Consider the following 18,147-nt stretch of genomic DNA (forward strand, 5'->3'; position numbering starts at 1 on the left):
ACGAGCTGTTTGCCGCCGTGCACCAAGGCCGCGGCGGACGGCGCTGTGCAGGACACTGCGTCGCACGCTCCCGTAAAGGATGCGTGGCTGTTGCGCACGAGGCTTTTCCGCCCCGCTGCTGCCGGCTGTGGATGCGTGGTGAGGTGAGGTGAGGTGAGGTGAGGTGGTGGTGGTGGGCGGGGCAGGGATGTGTGCGAGCGCGTGAGTGTGGGGGGTGGAGGGGGGCATCCTCACATGCTCCGACTCGCATCTGCTGCTCTTCGCCTTGCCGCTTTTTGTGTGGTGTCGAGCGGCTGCGGTGCCGTCTCTGTGCGTCCTCGCCCCGTGCCTATCCGCCGCCTCCATCTCTGCTGTCTGCAACGCGCGGGACGGGCGGTGACGGCGCGGCGCCGGTGGTGTCGGTGAATTGTCGCAGCGGTGGGCGCGGTGGTGCTGCGTGCCAGGGCCGCGACGGAGGAGGTGTGTGTGTGTGCGTGTGTCGCTGTCTTTCCTCGCGCTGTTGTCGCGGATGCTTGTTCTGCTCTCTGGTGCTGTGAAGGGTGGCACACGGGTGACGGTGTTGGCGGGTGGTGGCGGCGGTGCAGGATGGAGGGTGCTGGAGCCCTGCCGCACACGCACACCGAGGCCCCTCCGCCCCCCCCCTTTGCACACACCGCGCACCACAGGCCTCACGCAGGCGCTCCTAGGGCAGCGCAAGGGAGAAAGAACGCAACAAGCAACCGCGGGCAGCAAGTTGTGCCACGGCGGCCCTTTGCGCTCTCTTCCGCCTGTCCCTCGTCCTGGCTGTGCGCGGCGGCGGCGTGTCTGACACCCACCGGTCCCCTCTCCCTATGCTTCCGTGTATGCCAGTAGGTGGCCCACCCGCCCCAGCTGTGCACGACTCGCAGTCGTCTTTGCCTGTCCGCTCACCGCTCCCTCCCCGCCGCCGCCCACGTCTCGCTCTGCCTCTCCCTCCCTCTCTCTCCTCCCCGCCCCCAAAACAAACACGCACGTGCAATCGCACAACAACAAGAAGCGCGTGCACGCGCAGCAGCAACAAAGACATCCCTTTGCCAGGACTCGACTCTCCCCCGCTCTCCCACTCGCCTCCCCCCCCCCACCCGCGCGCCGCCCCCTCGCCAGCTCCGTTGCGCCATCTCGACCCCCTTGCCATTCCTCCCCCCTGCCCACATCTGCTTTACATCCGTTTTCTGGTGTGAACGTGTGAAGATGGCGTGCAGGATCGGCATGCTTCTCTACGTGATCTCCCAGTTCCTCGCGTTTCTCTTTGTGCTGGTGGGTACGCCGATCGACATGTTTCGCGTAAAGGGCCTCGGGAGATTTGCTAACACGCCGTGTCTGACCTTGTGGGGCGGAAAGGAAGAGTGCTACAGCACAAAGTACGACGTGTCGTATGACGAGCTGTGGGCGAACTGCAATGACCGCCTCCTCCAGTTCCGCGTTGCCGAAGCACTCGCTGTCATTTCTATCTTCGTGTACGGCTTGGCGTTTATACTCGGCTTCATTGCGCTGTTCTGCTGCCTTTGCTTCCGCTGGGTCTGCCTGACGCTCAACATCCTTGGCATCGGCACCTTGGGCGTCGTCTGGGCGCTCATGGTGGTGGTCTACTACAAGGATGACGGCCTACTTTGCCCAAGGGTGAGCAGCCGCTTCGATTTTGGTTTCGGTTTCATTCTCCTCCTGGTGGCCTGGAGTCTGAATATCATAAATATCGTGCTCCTGCTGCTCCCGTGTCCGTTGGTAGACTCAGGTACTCCTAAAACCCGGCCCCAAAATCCGACGGAACAGTAGGAGGAAGAGCGCAAGAAGAAGCGGTGCTCATGCGAGGGAGAGAGGGCGCTAGGGCTGCGGGTTCCGGTCTCTGCCTCACACCGGCTTCTCTCTCGCGCTGCCCTCTAGTGCGGCACGCCCCATGCGCTCCCACACACACACACACACAGACCCCAACACACAGCCCGAGGAGCCGCTCTCGCTCCCGTTGTCCTCGCGTCTCGTCTCGAGCACTTTCCTCCATCTCAACCGTTATGGCGGTGTGTGCGAATATGCTCTGACGTGTGGATGGCGGTGTGGCACGTAGGAACATGGCACGTTGTGCCGATGGTTTGCCTCTCCCGCGTTCACGTCATGTCCTGCGCGGCGCGTCTTTTCCTTCGCCGCTTGCCTGTTCCCCATCTGCACAAGGCTGTGCGTTGCGTAGGTGGCGGCGCCGGCAAGCCCATCCATGCCCCCTTCCCCCCTCCTCCTCTGAGCCCCTCCCCCTCCCCGCCCTCAGTGCCTTCTCGGAATGCCTCCCCCCCCCCACTCACGCTCGCCCGGCGCACCCTTGGCGGAGCGGAGAAGCGAGATGGCGGCACCGTCGCCGCAGGCCGGCGAATCGGCGAGGGAAAACGAGGGCAAAAGAGAGGAGAACGGCCGAAGCGGGAGGGGAAGGGGGACGGAGGCGGTCGTGAGACGGGAGTGGGAGGGTGGGAGGAGGCGCGGTGCCACAGGAGGCGGTGGTGGCGGGTGGCCTGGAATCAGAGAGGCCGATGAGGTGGATCGGGAAGCAAGCAGCGACAGCCGTGCTGCAGCAGCAGCAAGTGCAGAGCGGAACGAGCCCATGCGAAACGGAAAAGATGAACAACGAACGAGAGACGTGGCTGCTTTCCTCTTCGCTGCGACTCGTGTCCGTGTCCGTGTCCGTGTCCGTGTGGGCTTGTGCCTGTGTGCGCGCTTCGCCCCTCCATCTCGTCGCCTCTCCTGTGCTTTATCTTCGTTGCTTCTCTCACTTTTTAATTACACCGCTGCATCCTCAAGGCTCCGATCTGAAGAGTCTCCCTACTGTACTATGGAGTGCAGCGGCTGGAGGCGACTCAGGGGGAAGCACGGCATGCGAGCCGTGTGCAGGGTCTCAGAGGGCCCTGACCCGAAGCTGGCCGACTTCCTGCTCGAGCTCATCCGGCATTTACCTGCACCCGTCCCCTATTACCCGCGCCGCCCGCCGCCGATCGCGCAGCACGCATCGGAAGAAGGGACGAGGACGGGCACGAGGCGCCGGTCCGACGCACGGCCGGATGCAGCGCCAGGCGGCCCGCCCTAGATGGCGCGGCACGCTGAAAACGCGCATCCCGCTGCCCCCGACACGCAGGCAAACGACAAGCAGAACAAGAAGGGAGTACACACACACACACACACACACACACAAAACGACCAATGAAAAGCGCCCCGCATCCGCTCGCTCGCTCGCCTGACCGCCGCCGCCGCCCGTCTTCTGTCTTCGGCTGGAAAGACGGCGTGCGTGCGCTTGTCTCCCCTTCTCCGTTGCGTTATTATTGTATGTTTTTCTCTCTACCGTCTTCCGGCGCGCGTTTCTCGCTTCTCCGCCCATTCTCGCTTTCGCTCCTCGACTCGTCTACCCCAACAGCGTCACCACCGCCACCGCCACCGCCACCGCCCTCCCTCCCCTCCCCTCCGAGAAGAGGGGCAGAGGGGACGCCGAGCTCTGTGCCGCTGCCAATGGTCGGGCTGCGCTACGTGCGCGCGCGTGCGCGTTCTCGTACGCCGGTGTATGCCCGTATATGCATGTACATGCATATACAGACGCGTGTGCCTTCGGGCAGCGCAGCCTCTTTCTGCCTCCACCTCCCCTCACGTGCCCTTCTTCTCTCCCCCTGCACGCACGTATGTGCGGGACGCCTGCGTCGCTTCTCCTCACTCGCTGCCTCGCTCGCGGGCCCCATCCTCGTCCGCGCGACTCGTCCACTGCACACGCGCAAACACGCAGGCACGCCCATACCCACATAAAGGTACGCGCTCTCGTACACTCAGCTGAGCACAATGCGGAGCGGCATCGCCGGCGTCCGTCTGTGCGCGGTACGTGTGGCAGGCGGTGCTGCTGCCCGTACCTCTGGTGCGGCTGCGTCCGCATCCCCCAAAGGCCCTTCTTTGCCCTGATGGCTCGCCCGCCCCGTCGCGCCCGGGCGCCTCACCGGCAAGATGTCGGAGACGACGCATCGGGTGAGGACCTTGCGGGCTGGCAGGAAGGGCCACGCCGGTGTGCTCCGTCGCGGCGATGCCGCCAGCGCCGCCGCCGTGGTGCAGCCCGGCATGCACATGACGGGCACCGTTGCCAGGGTGAAGCGCGATGCGACCTGCATGCTGCCCATGGACGGTGACGAGGTGGTGCTCTCTGTGGGGGCCTGAGCGCGTTGCGGCGCGGGAGCCGCGGAGAAGGATGTTGCACCGCGCGAGGCTGCTGGGGCTGGTAAGGCCGCTGCGCTCCTGCGCGCACGACCCGCGCGACGTTGAGGCCATCGCGCTGATCCTGTTTAGCCGTGCCTGGCGGGCCTCTCACCGTGTGTGTTTGCGTCGAAGCTCGAGCGGGACGGCATTAGCGAGAGGACGCAGCGGGTGAAGGAGGGGAGTCTTCGCCGTGCCCCGGCCAAGTACAAGGACACCATGAGCTGCGTGTCCGGCGTGTCTGCGGTCCGCGACGTCTTCACGACGAACCGCCGCGCCCACCGGCGGCAGCAGCGGGGGGGGGGGGGGGGGGCATCAGCTCAAGACAGCCATCGAGACCCCCTCCAAGGCCGCGCGGTGATCCCAGGGCGAGGGTGTGCTGGCGACGGCCGACAATGCCTTCGCCGTGAAGCGCAAGGATGAGGAGGTGGCCATGGTACCGCTGACCGCGGCAAGCGCTGGGCTGCCGCGCCGCGACGTCTGCACGAGTCCCGTGCTCGACCGCGAGCGCAGGCACCCGCCTACGCGCAGCGCACTGTGTGTGCCCCGTCAGCCCCACCGGCTTCATCGGCATCATCGGAACGAGCAGCAGCGATTTGGACGAGCTGTTTGCCGCCGTGCACCAAGGCCGCGGCGGACGGCGCTGTGCAGGACACTGCGTCGCACGCTCCCGTAAAGGATGCGTGGCTGTTGCGCACGAGGCTTTTCCGCCCCGCTGCTGCCGGCTGTGGATGCGTGGTGAGGTGAGGTGAGGTGAGGTGAGGTGGTGGTGGTGGGCGGGGCAGGGATGTGTGCGAGCGCGTGAGTGTGGGGGGTGGAGGGGGGCATCCTCACATGCTCCGACTCGCATCTGCTGCTCTTCGCCTTGCCGCTTTTTGTGTGGTGTCGAGCGGCTGCGGTGCCGTCTCTGTGCGTCCTCGCCCCGTGCCTATCCGCCGCCTCCATCTCTGCTGTCTGCAACGCGCGGGACGGGCGGTGACGGCGCGGCGCCGGTGGTGTCGGTGAATTGTCGCAGCGGTGGGCGCGGTGGTGCTGCGTGCCAGGGCCGCGACGGAGGAGGTGTGTGTGTGTGCGTGTGTCGCTGTCTTTCCTCGCGCTGTTGTCGCGGATGCTTGTTCTGCTCTCTGGTGCTGTGAAGGGTGGCACACGGGTGACGGTGTTGGCGGGTGGTGGCGGCGGTGCAGGATGGAGGGTGCTGGAGCCCTGCCGCACACGCACACCGAGGCCCCTCCGCCCCCCCCCCCTTTGCACACACCGCGCACCACAGGCCTCACGCAGGCGCTCCTAGGGCAGCGCAAGGGAGAAAGAACGCAACAAGCAACCGCGGGCAGCAAGTTGTGCCACGGCGGCCCTTTGCGCTCTCTTCCGCCTGTCCCTCGTCCTGGCTGTGCGCGGCGGCGGCGTGTCTGACACCCACCGGTCCCCTCTCCCTATGCTTCCGTGTATGCCAGTAGGTGGCCCACCCGCCCCAGCTGTGCACGACTCGCAGTCGTCTTTGCCTGTCCGCTCACCGCTCCCTCCCCGCCGCCGCCCACGTCTCGCTCTGCCTCTCCCTCCCTCTCTCTCCTCCCCGCCCCCAAAACAAACACGCACGTGCAATCGCACAACAACAAGAAGCGCGTGCACGCGCAGCAGCAACAAAGACATCCCTTTGCCAGGACTCGACTCTCCCCCGCTCTCCCACTCGCCTCCCCCCCCCCACCCGCGCGCCGCCCCCTCGCCAGCTCCGTTGCGCCATCTCGACCCCCTTGCCATTCCTCCCCCCTGCCCACATCTGCTTTACATCCGTTTTCTGGTGTGAACGTGCGAAGATGGCGTGCAGGATCAACTTGCTTCTCTACGTGATCTCCCAGTTCCTCGCGTTTCTCTTTGTGCTGGTGGGTACGCCGATCGACATGTTTCGCCCACACAACACAAGCCGGATCGGCAACACGCCGTGTCTGACCTTGTGGGGCGGAAAGGAAGAGTGCTACAGCACAAAGTATGACGTGAGGTCGGACGATCTGTGGGCGAACTGCACTGACCGCCTCCTCCAGTTCCGCGTTGCCGAAGCACTCGCTGTCATTTCTATCTTCGTGTACGGCTTGGCGTTTATACTCGGCTTCATTGCGCTGTGCTGCTGCTTTTGCCTCCGCTGGGTCTGCCTGACGCTCAACATCCTTGGCATCGGCACCTTGGGCGTCGTCTGGGCGCTCATGGTGGTGGTCTACTACAAGGATGACGGCCTACTTTGCCCACGAAAGAAACCAGACCATCTGTTCGGTGCCGGTTTCATTCTTTTCGTGTCTTCATGGTGCCTTGATGTCCTCGGCATTATTGTCTTGCTAAACCTCTGCTAGATCGCCCCGTGCCCGAAAAATCAAACGATGCGCAAGGTTCGCAGTGACAGTAGGAGGAAGAGCGCAAGAAGAACCGGAGCTCATGCGAGGGAGAGAGGGCGCTAGGGCTGCGGGTTCCGGTCTCTGCCTCACACCGGCTTCTCTCTCGCGCTGCCCTCTAGTGCGGCACGCCCCATGCGCTCCCACACACACACACACACAGACCCCAACACACAGCCCGAGGAGCCGCTCTCGCTCCCGTTGTCCTCGCGTCTCGTCTCGAGCACTTTCCTCCATCTCAACCGTTATGGCGGTGTGTGCGAATATGCTCTGACGTGTGGATGGCGGTGTGGCACGTAGGAACATGGCACGTTGTGCCGATGGTTTGCCTCTCCCGCGTTCACGTCATGTCCTGCGCGGCGCGTCTTTTCCTTCGCCGCTTGCCTGTTCCCCATCTGCACAAGGCTGTGCGTTGCGTAGGTGGCGGCGCCGGCAAGCCCATCCATGCCCCCTTCCCCCCTCCTCCTCTGAGCCCCTCCCCCTCCCCGCCCTCAGTGCCTTCTCGGAATGCCTCCCCCCCCACTCACGCTCGCCCGGCGCACCCTTGGCGGAGCGGAGAAGCGAGATGGCGGCGCCGTCGCCGCAGGCCGGCGAATCGGCGAGGGAAAACGAGGGCAAAAGAGAGGAGAACGGCCGAAGCGGGAGGGGAAGGGGGACGGAGGCGGTCGTGAGACGGGAGTGGGAGGGTGGGAGGAGGCGCGGTGCCACAGGAGGCGGTGGTGGCGGGTGGCCTGGAATCAGAGAGGCCGATGAGGTGGATCGGGAAGCAAGCAGCGACAGCCGTGCTGCAGCAGCAGCAAGTGCAGAGCGGAACGAGCCCATGCGAAACGGAAAAGATGAACAACGAACGAGAGACGTGGCTGCTTTCCTCTTCGCTGCGACTCGTGTCCGTGTCCGTGTCCGTGTCCGTGTGGGCTTGTGCCTGTGTGCGCGCTTCGCCCCTCCATCTCGTCGCCTCTCCTGTGCTTTATCTTCGTTGCTTCTCTCACTTTTTAATTACACCGCTGCATCCTCAAGGCTCCGATCTGAAGAGTCTCCCTACTGTACTATGGAGTGCAGCGGCTGGAGGCGACTCAGGGGGAAGCACGGCATGCGAGCCGTGTGCAGGGTCTCAGAGGGCCCTGACCCGAAGCTGGCCGACTTCCTGCTCGAGCTCATCCGGCATTTACCTGCACCCGTCCCCTATTACCCGCGCCGCCCGCCGCCGATCGCGCAGCACGCATCGGAAGAAGGGACGAGGACGGGCACGAGGCGCCGGTCCGACGCACGGCCGGATGCAGCGCCAGGCGGCCCGCCCTAGATGGCGCGGCACGCTGAAAACGCGCATCCCGCTGCCCCCGACACGCAGGCAAACGACAAGCAGAACAAGAAGGGAGTACACACACACACACACACACACACACAAAACGACCAATGAAAAGCGCCCCGCATCCGCTCGCTCGCTCGCCTGACCGCCGCCGCCGCCCGTCTTCTGTCTTCGGCTGGAAAGACGGCGTGCGTGCGCTTGTCTCCCCTTCTCCGTTGCGTTATTATTGTATGTTTTTCTCTCTACCGTCTTCCGGCGCGCGTTTCTCGCTTCTCCGCCCATTCTCGCTTTCGCTCCTCGACTCGTCTACCCCAACAGCGTCACCACCGCCACCGCCACCGCCACCGCCCTCCCTCCCCTCCCCTCCGAGAAGAGGGGCAGAGGGGACGCCGAGCTCTGTGCCGCTGCCAATGGTCGGGCTGCGCTACGTGCGCGCGCGTGCGCGTTCTCGTACGCCGGTGTATGCCCGTATATGCATGTACATGCATATACAGACGCGTGTGCCTTCGGGCAGCGCAGCCTCTTTCTGCCTCCACCTCCCCTCACGTGCCCTTCTTCTCTCCCCCTGCACGCACGTATGTGCGGGACGCCTGCGTCGCTTCTCCTCACTCGCTGCCTCGCTCGCGGGCCCCATCCTCGTCCGCGCGACTCGTCCACTGCACACGCGCAAACACGCAGGCACGCCCATACCCACATAAAGGTACGCGCTCTCGTACACTCAGCTGAGCACAATGCGGAGCGGCATCGCCGGCGTCCGTCTGTGCGCGGTACGTGTGGCAGGCGGTGCTGCTGCCCGTACCTCTGGTGCGGCTGCGTCCGCATCCCCCAAAGGCCCTTCTTTGCCCTGATGGCTCGCCCGCCCCGTCGCGCCCGGGCGCCTCACCGGCAAGATGTCGGAGACGACGCATCGGGTGAGGACCTTGCGGGCTGGCAGGAAGGGCCACGCCGGTGTGCTCCGTCGCGGCGATGCCGCCAGCGCCGCCGCCGTGGTGCAGCCCGGCATGCACATGACGGGCACCGTTGCCAGGGTGAAGCGCGATGCGACCTGCATGCTGCCCATGGACGGTGACGAGGTGGTGCTCTCTGTGGGGGCCTGAGCGCGTTGCGGCGCGGGAGCCGCGGAGAAGGATGTTGCACCGCGCGAGGCTGCTGGGGCTGGTAAGGCCGCTGCGCTCCTGCGCGCACGACCCGCGCGACGTTGAGGCCATCGCGCTGATCCTGTTTAGCCGTGCCTGGCGGGCCTCTCGCCGTGTGTGTTTGCGTCGAAGCTCGAGCGGGACGGCATTAGCGAGAGGACGCAGCGGGTGAAGGAGGGGAGTCTTCGCCGTGCCCCGGCCAAGTACAAGGACACCATGAGCTGCGTGTCCGGCGTGTCTGCGGTCCGCGACGTCTTCACGACGAACCGCCGCGCCCACCGGCGGCAGCAGCGGGGGGGGGGGGGGGGCATCAGCTCAAGACAGCCATCGAGACCCCCTCCAAGGCCGCGCGGTGATCCCAGGGCGAGGGTGTGCTGGCGACGGCCGACAATGCCTTCGCCGTGAAGCGCAAGGATGAGGAGGTGGCCATGGTGCCGCTGACCGCGGCAAGCGCTGGGCTGCCGCGCCGCGACGTCTGCACGAGTCCCGTGCTCGACCGCGAGCGCAGGCACCCGCCTACGCGCAGCGCACTGTGTGTGCCCCGTCAGCCCCACCGGCTTCATCGGCATCATCGGAACGAGCAGCAGCGATTTGGACGAGCTGTTTGCCGCCGTGCACCAAGGCCGCGGCGGACGGCGCTGTGCAGGACACTGCGTCGCACGCTCCCGTAAAGGATGCGTGGCTGTTGCGCACGAGGCTTTTCCGCCCCGCTGCTGCCGGCTGTGGATGCGTGGTGAGGTGAGGTGAGGTGAGGTGAGGTGGTGGTGGTGGGCGGGGCAGGGATGTGTGCGAGCGCGTGAGTGTGGGGGGTGGAGGGGGGCATCCTCACATGCTCCGACTCGCATCTGCTGCTCTTCGCCTTGCCGCTTTTTGTGTGGTGTCGAGCGGCTGCGGTGCCGTCTCTGTGCGTCCTCGCCCCGTGCCTATCCGCCGCCTCCATCTCTGCTGTCTGCAACGCGCGGGACGGGCGGTGACGGCGCGGCGCCGGTGGTGTCGGTGAATTGTCGCAGCGGTGGGCGCGGTGGTGCTGCGTGCCAGGGCCGCGACGGAGGAGGTGTGTGTGTGTGCGTGTGTCGCTGTCTTTCCTCGCGCTGTTGTCGCGGATGCTTGTTCTGCTCTCTGGTGCTGTGAAGGGTGGCACACGGGTGACGGTGTTGGCGGGTGGTGGCGGCGGTGCAGGATGGAGGGTGCTGGAGCCCTGCCGCACACGCACACCGAGGCCCCTCCGCCCCCCCCCCCTTTGCACACACCGCGCACCACAGGCCTCACGCAGGCGCTCCTAGGGCAGCGCAAGGGAGAAAGAACGCAACAAGCAACCGCGGGCAGCAAGTTGTGCCACGGCGGCCCTTTGCGCTCTCTTCCGCCTGTCCCTCGTCCTGGCTGTGCGCGGCGGCGGCGTGTCTGACACCCACCGGTCCCCTCTCCCTATGCTTCCGTGTATGCCAGTAGGTGGCCCACCCGCCCCAGCTGTGCACGACTCGCAGTCGTCTTTGCCTGTCCGCTCACCGCTCCCTCCCCGCCGCCGCCCACGTCTCGCTCTGCCTCTCCCTCCCTCTCTCTCCTCCCCGCCCCCAAAACAAACACGCACGTGCAATCGCACAACAACAAGAAGCGCGTGCACGCGCAGCAGCAACAAAGACATCCCTTTGCCAGGACTCGACTCTCCCCCGCTCTCCCACTCGCCTCCCCCCCCCCACCCGCGCGCCGCCCCCTCGCCAGCTCCGTTGCGCCATCTCGACCCCCTTGCCATTCCTCCCCCCTGCCCACATCTGCTTTACATCCGTTTTCTGGTGTGAACGTGCGAAGATGGCGTGCAGGATCAACTTGCTTCTCTACGTGATCTCCCAGTTCCTCGCGTTTCTCTTTGTGCTGGTGGGTACGCCGATCGACATGTTTCGCCCACACAACACAAGCCGGATCGGCAACACGCCGTGTCTGACCTTGTGGGGCGGAAAGGAAGAGTGCTACAGCACAAAGTATGACGTGAGGTCGGACGATCTGTGGGCGAACTGCACTGACCGCCTCCTCCAGTTCCGCGTTGCCGAAGCACTCGCTGTCATTTCTATCTTCGTGTACGGCTTGGCGTTTATACTCGGCTTCATTGCGCTGTGCTGCTGCTTTTGCCTCCGCTGGGTCTGCCTGACGCTCAACATCCTTGGCATCGGCACCTTGGGCGTCGTCTGGGCGCTCATGGTGGTGGTCTACTACAAGGATGACGGCCTACTTTGCCCACGAAAGAAACCAGACCATCTGTTCGGTGCCGGTTTCATTCTCCTCCTGGTGGCCTGGAGTCTGAATATCATAGATATCGTGTTCCTGCTGATAGAGTGCCAGTGTACAGATGCCGGTTTTTTTGAAGCATCGCCACAAGATTCGAATGAACAGTAGGAGGAAGAGCGCAAGAAGAAGCGGTGCTCATGCGAGGGAGAGAGGGCGCTAGGGCTGCGGGTTCCGGTCTCTGCCTCACACCGGCTTCTCTCTCGCGCTGCCCTCTAGTGCGGCACGCCCCATGCGCTCCCACACACACACACACACAGACCCCAACACACAGCCCGAGGAGCCGCTCTCGCTCCCGTTGTCCTCGCGTCTCGTCTCGAGCACTTTCCTCCATCTCAACCGTTATGGCGGTGTGTGCGAATATGCTCTGACGTGTGGATGGCGGTGTGGCACGTAGGAACATGGCACGTTGTGCCGATGGTTTGCCTCTCCCGCGTTCACGTCATGTCCTGCGCGGCGCGTCTTTTCCTTCGCCGCTTGCCTGTTCCCCATCTGCACAAGGCTGTGCGTTGCGTAGGTGGCGGCGCCGGCAAGCCCATCCATGCCCCCTTCCCCCCTCCTCCTCTGAGCCCCTCCCCCTCCCCGCCCTCAGTGCCTTCTCGGAATGCCTCCCCCCCCACTCACGCTCGCCCGGCGCACCCTTGGCGGAGCGGAGAAGCGAGATGGCGGCGCCGTCGCCGCAGGCCGGCGAATCGGCGAGGGAAAACGAGGGCAAAAGAGAGGAGAACGGCCGAAGCGGGAGGGGAAGGGGGACGGAGGCGGTCGTGAGACGGGAGTGGGAGGGTGGGAGGAGGCGCGGTGCCACAGGAGGCGGTGGTGGCGGGTGGCCTGGAATCAGAGAGGCCGATGAGGTGGATCGGGAAGCAAGCAGCGACAGCCGTGCTGCAGCAGCAGCAAGTGCAGAGCGGAACGAGCCCATGCGAAACGGAAAAGATGAACAACGAACGAGAGACGTGGCTGCTTTCCTCTTCGCTGCGACTCGTGTCCGTGTCCGTGTCCGTGTCCGTGTGGGCTTGTGCCTGTGTGCGCGCTTCGCCCCTCCATCTCGTCGCCTCTCCTGTGCTTTATCTTCGTTGCTTCTCTCACTTTTTAATTACACCGCTGCATCCTCAAGGCTCCGATCTGAAGAGTCTCCCTACTGTACTATGGAGTGCAGCGGCTGGAGGCGACTCAGGGGGAAGCACGGCATGCGAGCCGTGTGCAGGGTCTCAGAGGGCCCTGACCCGAAGCTGGCCGACTTCCTGCTCGAGCTCATCCGGCATTTACCTGCACCCGTCCCCTATTACCCGCGCCGCCCGCCGCCGATCGCGCAGCACGCATCGGAAGAAGGGACGAGGACGGGCACGAGGCGCCGGTCCGACGCACGGCCGGATGCAGCGCCAGGCGGCCCGCCCTAGATGGCGCGGCACGCTGAAAACGCGCATCCCGCTGCCCCCGACACGCAGGCAAACGACAAGCAGAACAAGAAGGGAGTACACACACACACACACACACACACACAAAACGACCAATGAAAAGCGCCCCGCATCCGCTCGCTCGCTCGCCTGACCGCCGCCGCCGCCCGTCTTCTGTCTTCGGCTGGAAAGACGGCGTGCGTGCGCTTGTCTCCCCTTCTCCGTTGCGTTATTATTGTATGTTTTTCTCTCTACCGTCTTCCGGCGCGCGTTTCTCGCTTCTCCGCCCATTCTCGCTTTCGCTCCTCGACTCGTCTACCCCAACAGCGTCACCACCGCCACCGCCACCGCCACCGCCCTCCCTCCCCTCCCCTCCGAGAAGAGGGGCAGAGGGGACGCCGAGCTCTGTGCCGCTGCCAATGGTCGGGCTGCGCTACGTGCGCGCGCGTGCGCGTTCTCGTACGCCGGTGTATGCCCGTATATGCATGTACATGCATATACAGACGCGTGTGCCTTCGGGCAGCGCAGCCTCTTTCTGCCTCCACCTCCCCTCACGTGCCCTTCTTCTCTCCCCCTGCACGCACGTATGTGCGGGACGCCTGCGTCGCTTCTCCTCACTCGCTGCCTCGCTCGCGGGCCCCATCCTCGTCCGCGCGACTCGTCCACTGCACACGCGCAAACACGCAGGCACGCCCATACCCACATAAAGGTACGCGCTCTCGTACACTCAGCTGAGCACAATGCGGAGCGGCATCGCCGGCGTCCGTCTGTGCGCGGTACGTGTGGCAGGCGGTGCTGCTGCCCGTACCTCTGGTGCGGCTGCGTCCGCATCCCCCAAAGGCCCTTCTTTGCCCTGATGGCTCGCCCGCCCCGTCGCGCCCGGGCGCCTCACCGGCAAGATGTCGGAGACGACGCATCGGGTGAGGACCTTGCGGGCTGGCAGGAAGGGCCACGCCGGTGTGCTCCGTCGCGGCGATGCCGCCAGCGCCGCCGCCGTGGTGCAGCCCGGCATGCACATGACGGGCACCGTTGCCAGGGTGAAGCGCGATGCGACCTGCATGCTGCCCATGGACGGTGACGAGGTGGTGCTCTCTGTGGGGGCCTGAGCGCGTTGCGGCGCGGGAGCCGCGGAGAAGGATGTTGCACCGCGCGAGGCTGCTGGGGCTGGTAAGGCCGCTGCGCTCCTGCGCGCACGACCCGCGCGACGTTGAGGCCATCGCGCTGATCCTGTTTAGCCGTGCCTGGCGGGCCTCTCACCGTGTGTGTTTGCGTCGAAGCTCGAGCGGGACGGCATTAGCGAGAGGACGCAGCGGGTGAAGGAGGGGAGTCTTCGCCGTGCCCCGGCCAAGTACAAGGACACCATGAGCTGCGTGTCCGGCGTGTCTGCGGTCCGCGACGTCTTCACGACGAACCGCCGCGCCCACCGGCGGCAGCAGCGGGGGGGGGGGGGGGGGGCATCAGCTCAAGACAGCCATCGAGACCCCCTCCAAGGCCGCGCGGTGATCCCAGGGCGAGGGTGTGCTGGCGACGGCCGACAATGCCTTCGCCGTGAAGCGCAAGGATGAGGAGGTGGCCATGGTACCGCTGACCGCGGCAAGCGCTGGGCTGCCGCGCCGCGACGTCTGCACGAGTCCCGTGCTCGACCGCGAGCGCAGGCACCCGCCTACGCGCAGCGCACTGTGTGTGCCCCGTCAGCCCCACCGGCTTCATCGGCATCATCGGAACGAGCAGCAGCGATTTGGACGAGCTGTTTGCCGCCGTGCACCAAGGCCGCGGCGGACGGCGCTGTGCAGGACACTGCGTCGCACGCTCCCGTAAAGGATGCGTGGCTGTTGCGCACGAGGCTTTTCCGCCCCGCTGCTGCCGGCTGTGGATGCGTGGTGAGGTGAGGTGAGGTGAGGTGAGGTGGTGGTGGTGGGCGGGGCAGGGATGTGTGCGAGCGCGTGAGTGTGGGGGGTGGAGGGGGGCATCCTCACATGCTCCGACTCGCATCTGCTGCTCTTCGCCTTGCCGCTTTTTGTGTGGTGTCGAGCGGCTGCGGTGCCGTCTCTGTGCGTCCTCGCCCCGTGCCTATCCGCCGCCTCCATCTCTGCTGTCTGCAACGCGCGGGACGGGCGGTGACGGCGCGGCGCCGGTGGTGTCGGTGAATTGTCGCAGCGGTGGGCGCGGTGGTGCTGCGTGCCAGGGCCGCGACGGAGGAGGTGTGTGTGTGTGCGTGTGTCGCTGTCTTTCCTCGCGCTGTTGTCGCGGATGCTTGTTCTGCTCTCTGGTGCTGTGAAGGGTGGCGCACGGGTGACGGTGTTGGCGGGTGGTGGCGGCGGTGCAGGATGGAGGGTGCTGGAGCCCTGCCGCACACGCACACCGAGGCCCCTCCGCCCCCCCCCCCTTTGCACACACCGCGCACCACAGGCCTCACGCAGGCGCTCCTAGGGCAGCGCAAGGGAGAAAGAACGCAACAAGCAACCGCGGGCAGCAAGTTGTGCCACGGCGGCCCTTTGCGCTCTCTTCCGCCTGTCCCTCGTCCTGGCTGTGCGCGGCGGCGGCGTGTCTGACACCCACCGGTCCCCTCTCCCTATGCTTCCGTGTATGCCAGTAGGTGGCCCACCCGCCCCAGCTGTGCACGACTCGCAGTCGTCTTTGCCTGTCCGCTCACCGCTCCCTCCCCGCCGCCGCCCACGTCTCGCTCTGCCTCTCCCTCCCTCTCTCTCCTCCCCGCCCCCAAAACAAACACGCACGTGCAATCGCACAACAACAAGAAGCGCGTGCACGCGCAGCAGCAACAAAGACATCCCTTTGCCAGGACTCGACTCTCCCCCGCTCTCCCACTCGCCTCCCCCCCCACCCGCGCGCCGCCCCCTCGCCAGCTCCGTTGCGCCATCTCGACCCCCTTGCCATTCCTCCCCCCTGCCCACATCTGCTTTACATCCGTTTTCTGGTGTGAACGTGCGAAGATGGCGTGCAGGATCGGCTTGCTTCTCTACGCCCTTCTCCAGTTCCTCGCGTTTCTCTTTGTGCTGGTGGGTACGCCGATCGACATGTTTCGCCCACACAACACAAGCCGGATCGGCAACACGCCGTGTCTGACCTTGTGGGGTTACAAGAGCGAATGCTACAGCACAAAGTACGACGTGAGGTCGGACGATCTGTGGGCGAACTGCACTGACCGCCTCCTCCAGTTCCGCGTTGCCGAAGCACTCGCTGTCATTTCTATCTTCGTGTACGGCTTGGCGTTTATACTCGGCTTCACTATGCTGTTCTGCTGCTTTTGCCTCCGCTGGGTCTGCCTGACGCTCAACATCCTTGGCATCGGCACCTTGGGCGTCGTCTGGGCGCTCATGGTGGTGGTCTACTACAAGGATGACGGCCTAGACTGCCTACGGGAAAGCATCGACCATCAGTTAGGCTTGGGTTTCATTCTTTTCGTGTCTTCATGGTGCCTTGATGTCCTCGGCATTATTGTCTTGCTAAACCTCTGCTAGATCGCCCCGTGCCCGAAAAATCAAACGATGCGCAAGGTTCGCAGTGACAGTAGGAGGAAGAGCGCAAGAAGAACCGGAGCTCATGCGAGGGAGAGAGGGCGCTAGGGCTGCGGGTTCCGGTCTCTGCCTCACACCGGCTTCTCTCTCGCGCTGCCCTCTAGTGCGGCACGCCCCATGCGCTCCCACACACACACACACACAGACCCCAACACACAGCCCGAGGAGCCGCTCTCGCTCCCGTTGTCCTCGCGTCTCGTCTCGAGCACTTTCCTCCATCTCAACCGTTATGGCGGTGTGTGCGAATATGCTCTGACGTGTGGATGGCGGTGTGGCACGTAGGAACATGGCACGTTGTGCCGATGGTTTGCCTCTCCCGCGTTCACGTCATGTCCTGCGCGGCGCGTCTTTTCCTTCGCCGCTTGCCTGTTCCCCATCTGCACAAGGCTGTGCGTTGCGTAGGTGGCGGCGCCGGCAAGCCCATCCATGCCCCCTTCCCCCCTCCTCCTCTGAGCCCCTCCCCCTCCCCGCCCTCAGTGCCTTCTCGGAATGCCTCCCCCCCCCCCACTCACGCTCGCCCGGCGCACCCTTGGCGGAGCGGAGAAGCGAGATGGCGGCGCCGTCGCCGCAGGCCGGCGAATCGGCGAGGGAAAACGAGGGCAAAAGAGAGGAGAACGGCCGAAGCGGGAGGGGAAGGGGGACGGAGGCGGTCGTGAGACGGGAGTGGGAGGGTGGGAGGAGGCGCGGTGCCACAGGAGGCGGTGGTGGCGGGTGGCCTGGAATCAGAGAGGCCGATGAGGTGGATCGGGAAGCAAGCAGCGACAGCCGTGCTGCAGCAGCAGCAAGTGCAGAGCGGAACGAGCCCATGCGAAACGGAAAAGATGAACAACGAACGAGAGACGTGGCTGCTTTCCTCTTCGCTGCGACTCGTGTCCGTGTCCGTGTCCGTGTCCGTGTGGGCTTGTGCCTGTGTGCGCGCTTCGCCCCTCCATCTCGTCGCCTCTCCTGTGCTTTATCTTCGTTGCTTCTCTCACTTTTTAATTACACCGCTGCATCCTCAAGGCTCCGATCTGAAGAGTCTCCCTACTGTACTATGGAGTGCAGCGGCTGGAGGCGACTCAGGGGGAAGCACGGCATGCGAGCCGTGTGCAGGGTCTCAGAGGGCCCTGACCCGAAGCTGGCCGACTTCCTGCTCGAGCTCATCCGGCATTTACCTGCACCCGTCCCCTATTACCCGCGCCGCCCGCCGCCGATCGCGCAGCACGCATCGGAAGAAGGGACGAGGACGGGCACGAGGCGCCGGTCCGACGCACGGCCGGATGCAGCGCCAGGCGGCCCGCCCTAGATGGCGCGGCACGCTGAAAACGCGCATCCCGCTGCCCCCGACACGCAGGCAAACGACAAGCAGAACAAGAAGGGAGTACACACACACACACACACACACACACAAAACGACCAATGAAAAGCGCCCCGCATCCGCTCGCTCGCTCGCCTGACCGCCGCCGCCGCCCGTCTTCTGTCTTCGGCTGGAAAGACGGCGTGCGTGCGCTTGTCTCCCCTTCTCCGTTGCGTTATTATTGTATGTTTTTCTCTCTACCGTCTTCCGGCGCGCGTTTCTCGCTTCTCCGCCCATTCTCGCTTTCGCTCCTCGACTCGTCTACCCCAACAGCGTCACCACCGCCACCGCCACCGCCACCGCCCTCCCTCCCCTCCCCTCCGAGAAGAGGGGCAGAGGGGACGCCGAGCTCTGTGCCGCTGCCAATGGTCGGGCTGCGCTACGTGCGCGCGCGTGCGCGTTCTCGTACGCCGGTGTATGCCCGTATATGCATGTACATGCATATACAGACGCGTGTGCCTTCGGGCAGCGCAGCCTCTTTCTGCCTCCACCTCCCCTCACGTGCCCTTCTTCTCTCCCCCTGCACGCACGTATGTGCGGGACGCCTGCGTCGCTTCTCCTCACTC

The 18,147-nt window shown here is 65.1% G+C and overlaps 4 protein-coding genes across 4 annotated transcripts; all 4 read left to right on the forward strand.

The window, feature by feature from the left end:
- Positions 1–1,209: 1,209 nt before the first annotated feature.
- On the forward strand, positions 1,210–1,791 carry LMJF_08_0820 (amastin-like protein; the record flags this gene model as incomplete). The annotated part of the gene is made up of 1 exon (XM_001681059.1): positions 1,210–1,791. The coding sequence occupies one exon, from the start codon at positions 1,210–1,212 to the stop codon at positions 1,789–1,791; it is 582 nt and encodes a 193-aa protein (XP_001681111.1).
- A 4,238-nt stretch (positions 1,792–6,029) lies between these two features.
- On the forward strand, positions 6,030–6,557 carry LMJF_08_0830 (amastin-like protein; the record flags this gene model as incomplete). The annotated part of the gene is made up of 1 exon (XM_001681060.1): positions 6,030–6,557. The coding sequence occupies one exon, from the start codon at positions 6,030–6,032 to the stop codon at positions 6,555–6,557; it is 528 nt and encodes a 175-aa protein (XP_001681112.1).
- Positions 6,558–10,844: 4,287 nt separating this feature from the next.
- On the forward strand, positions 10,845–11,426 carry LMJF_08_0840 (amastin-like protein; the record flags this gene model as incomplete). The annotated part of the gene is made up of 1 exon (XM_001681061.1): positions 10,845–11,426. One exon carries the CDS (start codon positions 10,845–10,847, stop codon positions 11,424–11,426), a length of 582 nt encoding a protein of 193 aa, XP_001681113.1.
- A 4,234-nt stretch (positions 11,427–15,660) lies between these two features.
- LMJF_08_0850 (amastin-like protein) lies at positions 15,661–16,188 on the forward strand (the record flags this gene model as incomplete). The annotated part of the gene is made up of 1 exon (XM_001681062.1): positions 15,661–16,188. The coding sequence occupies one exon, from the start codon at positions 15,661–15,663 to the stop codon at positions 16,186–16,188; it is 528 nt and encodes a 175-aa protein (XP_001681114.1).
- Between the last annotated feature and the right edge of the window lie 1,959 nt (positions 16,189–18,147).

This window comes from Leishmania major, chromosome 8 (genome assembly GCF_000002725.2).
Source record: "Leishmania major strain Friedlin complete genome, chromosome 8".
Lineage (NCBI taxonomy): Eukaryota > Euglenozoa > Kinetoplastea > Trypanosomatida > Trypanosomatidae > Leishmania > Leishmania major.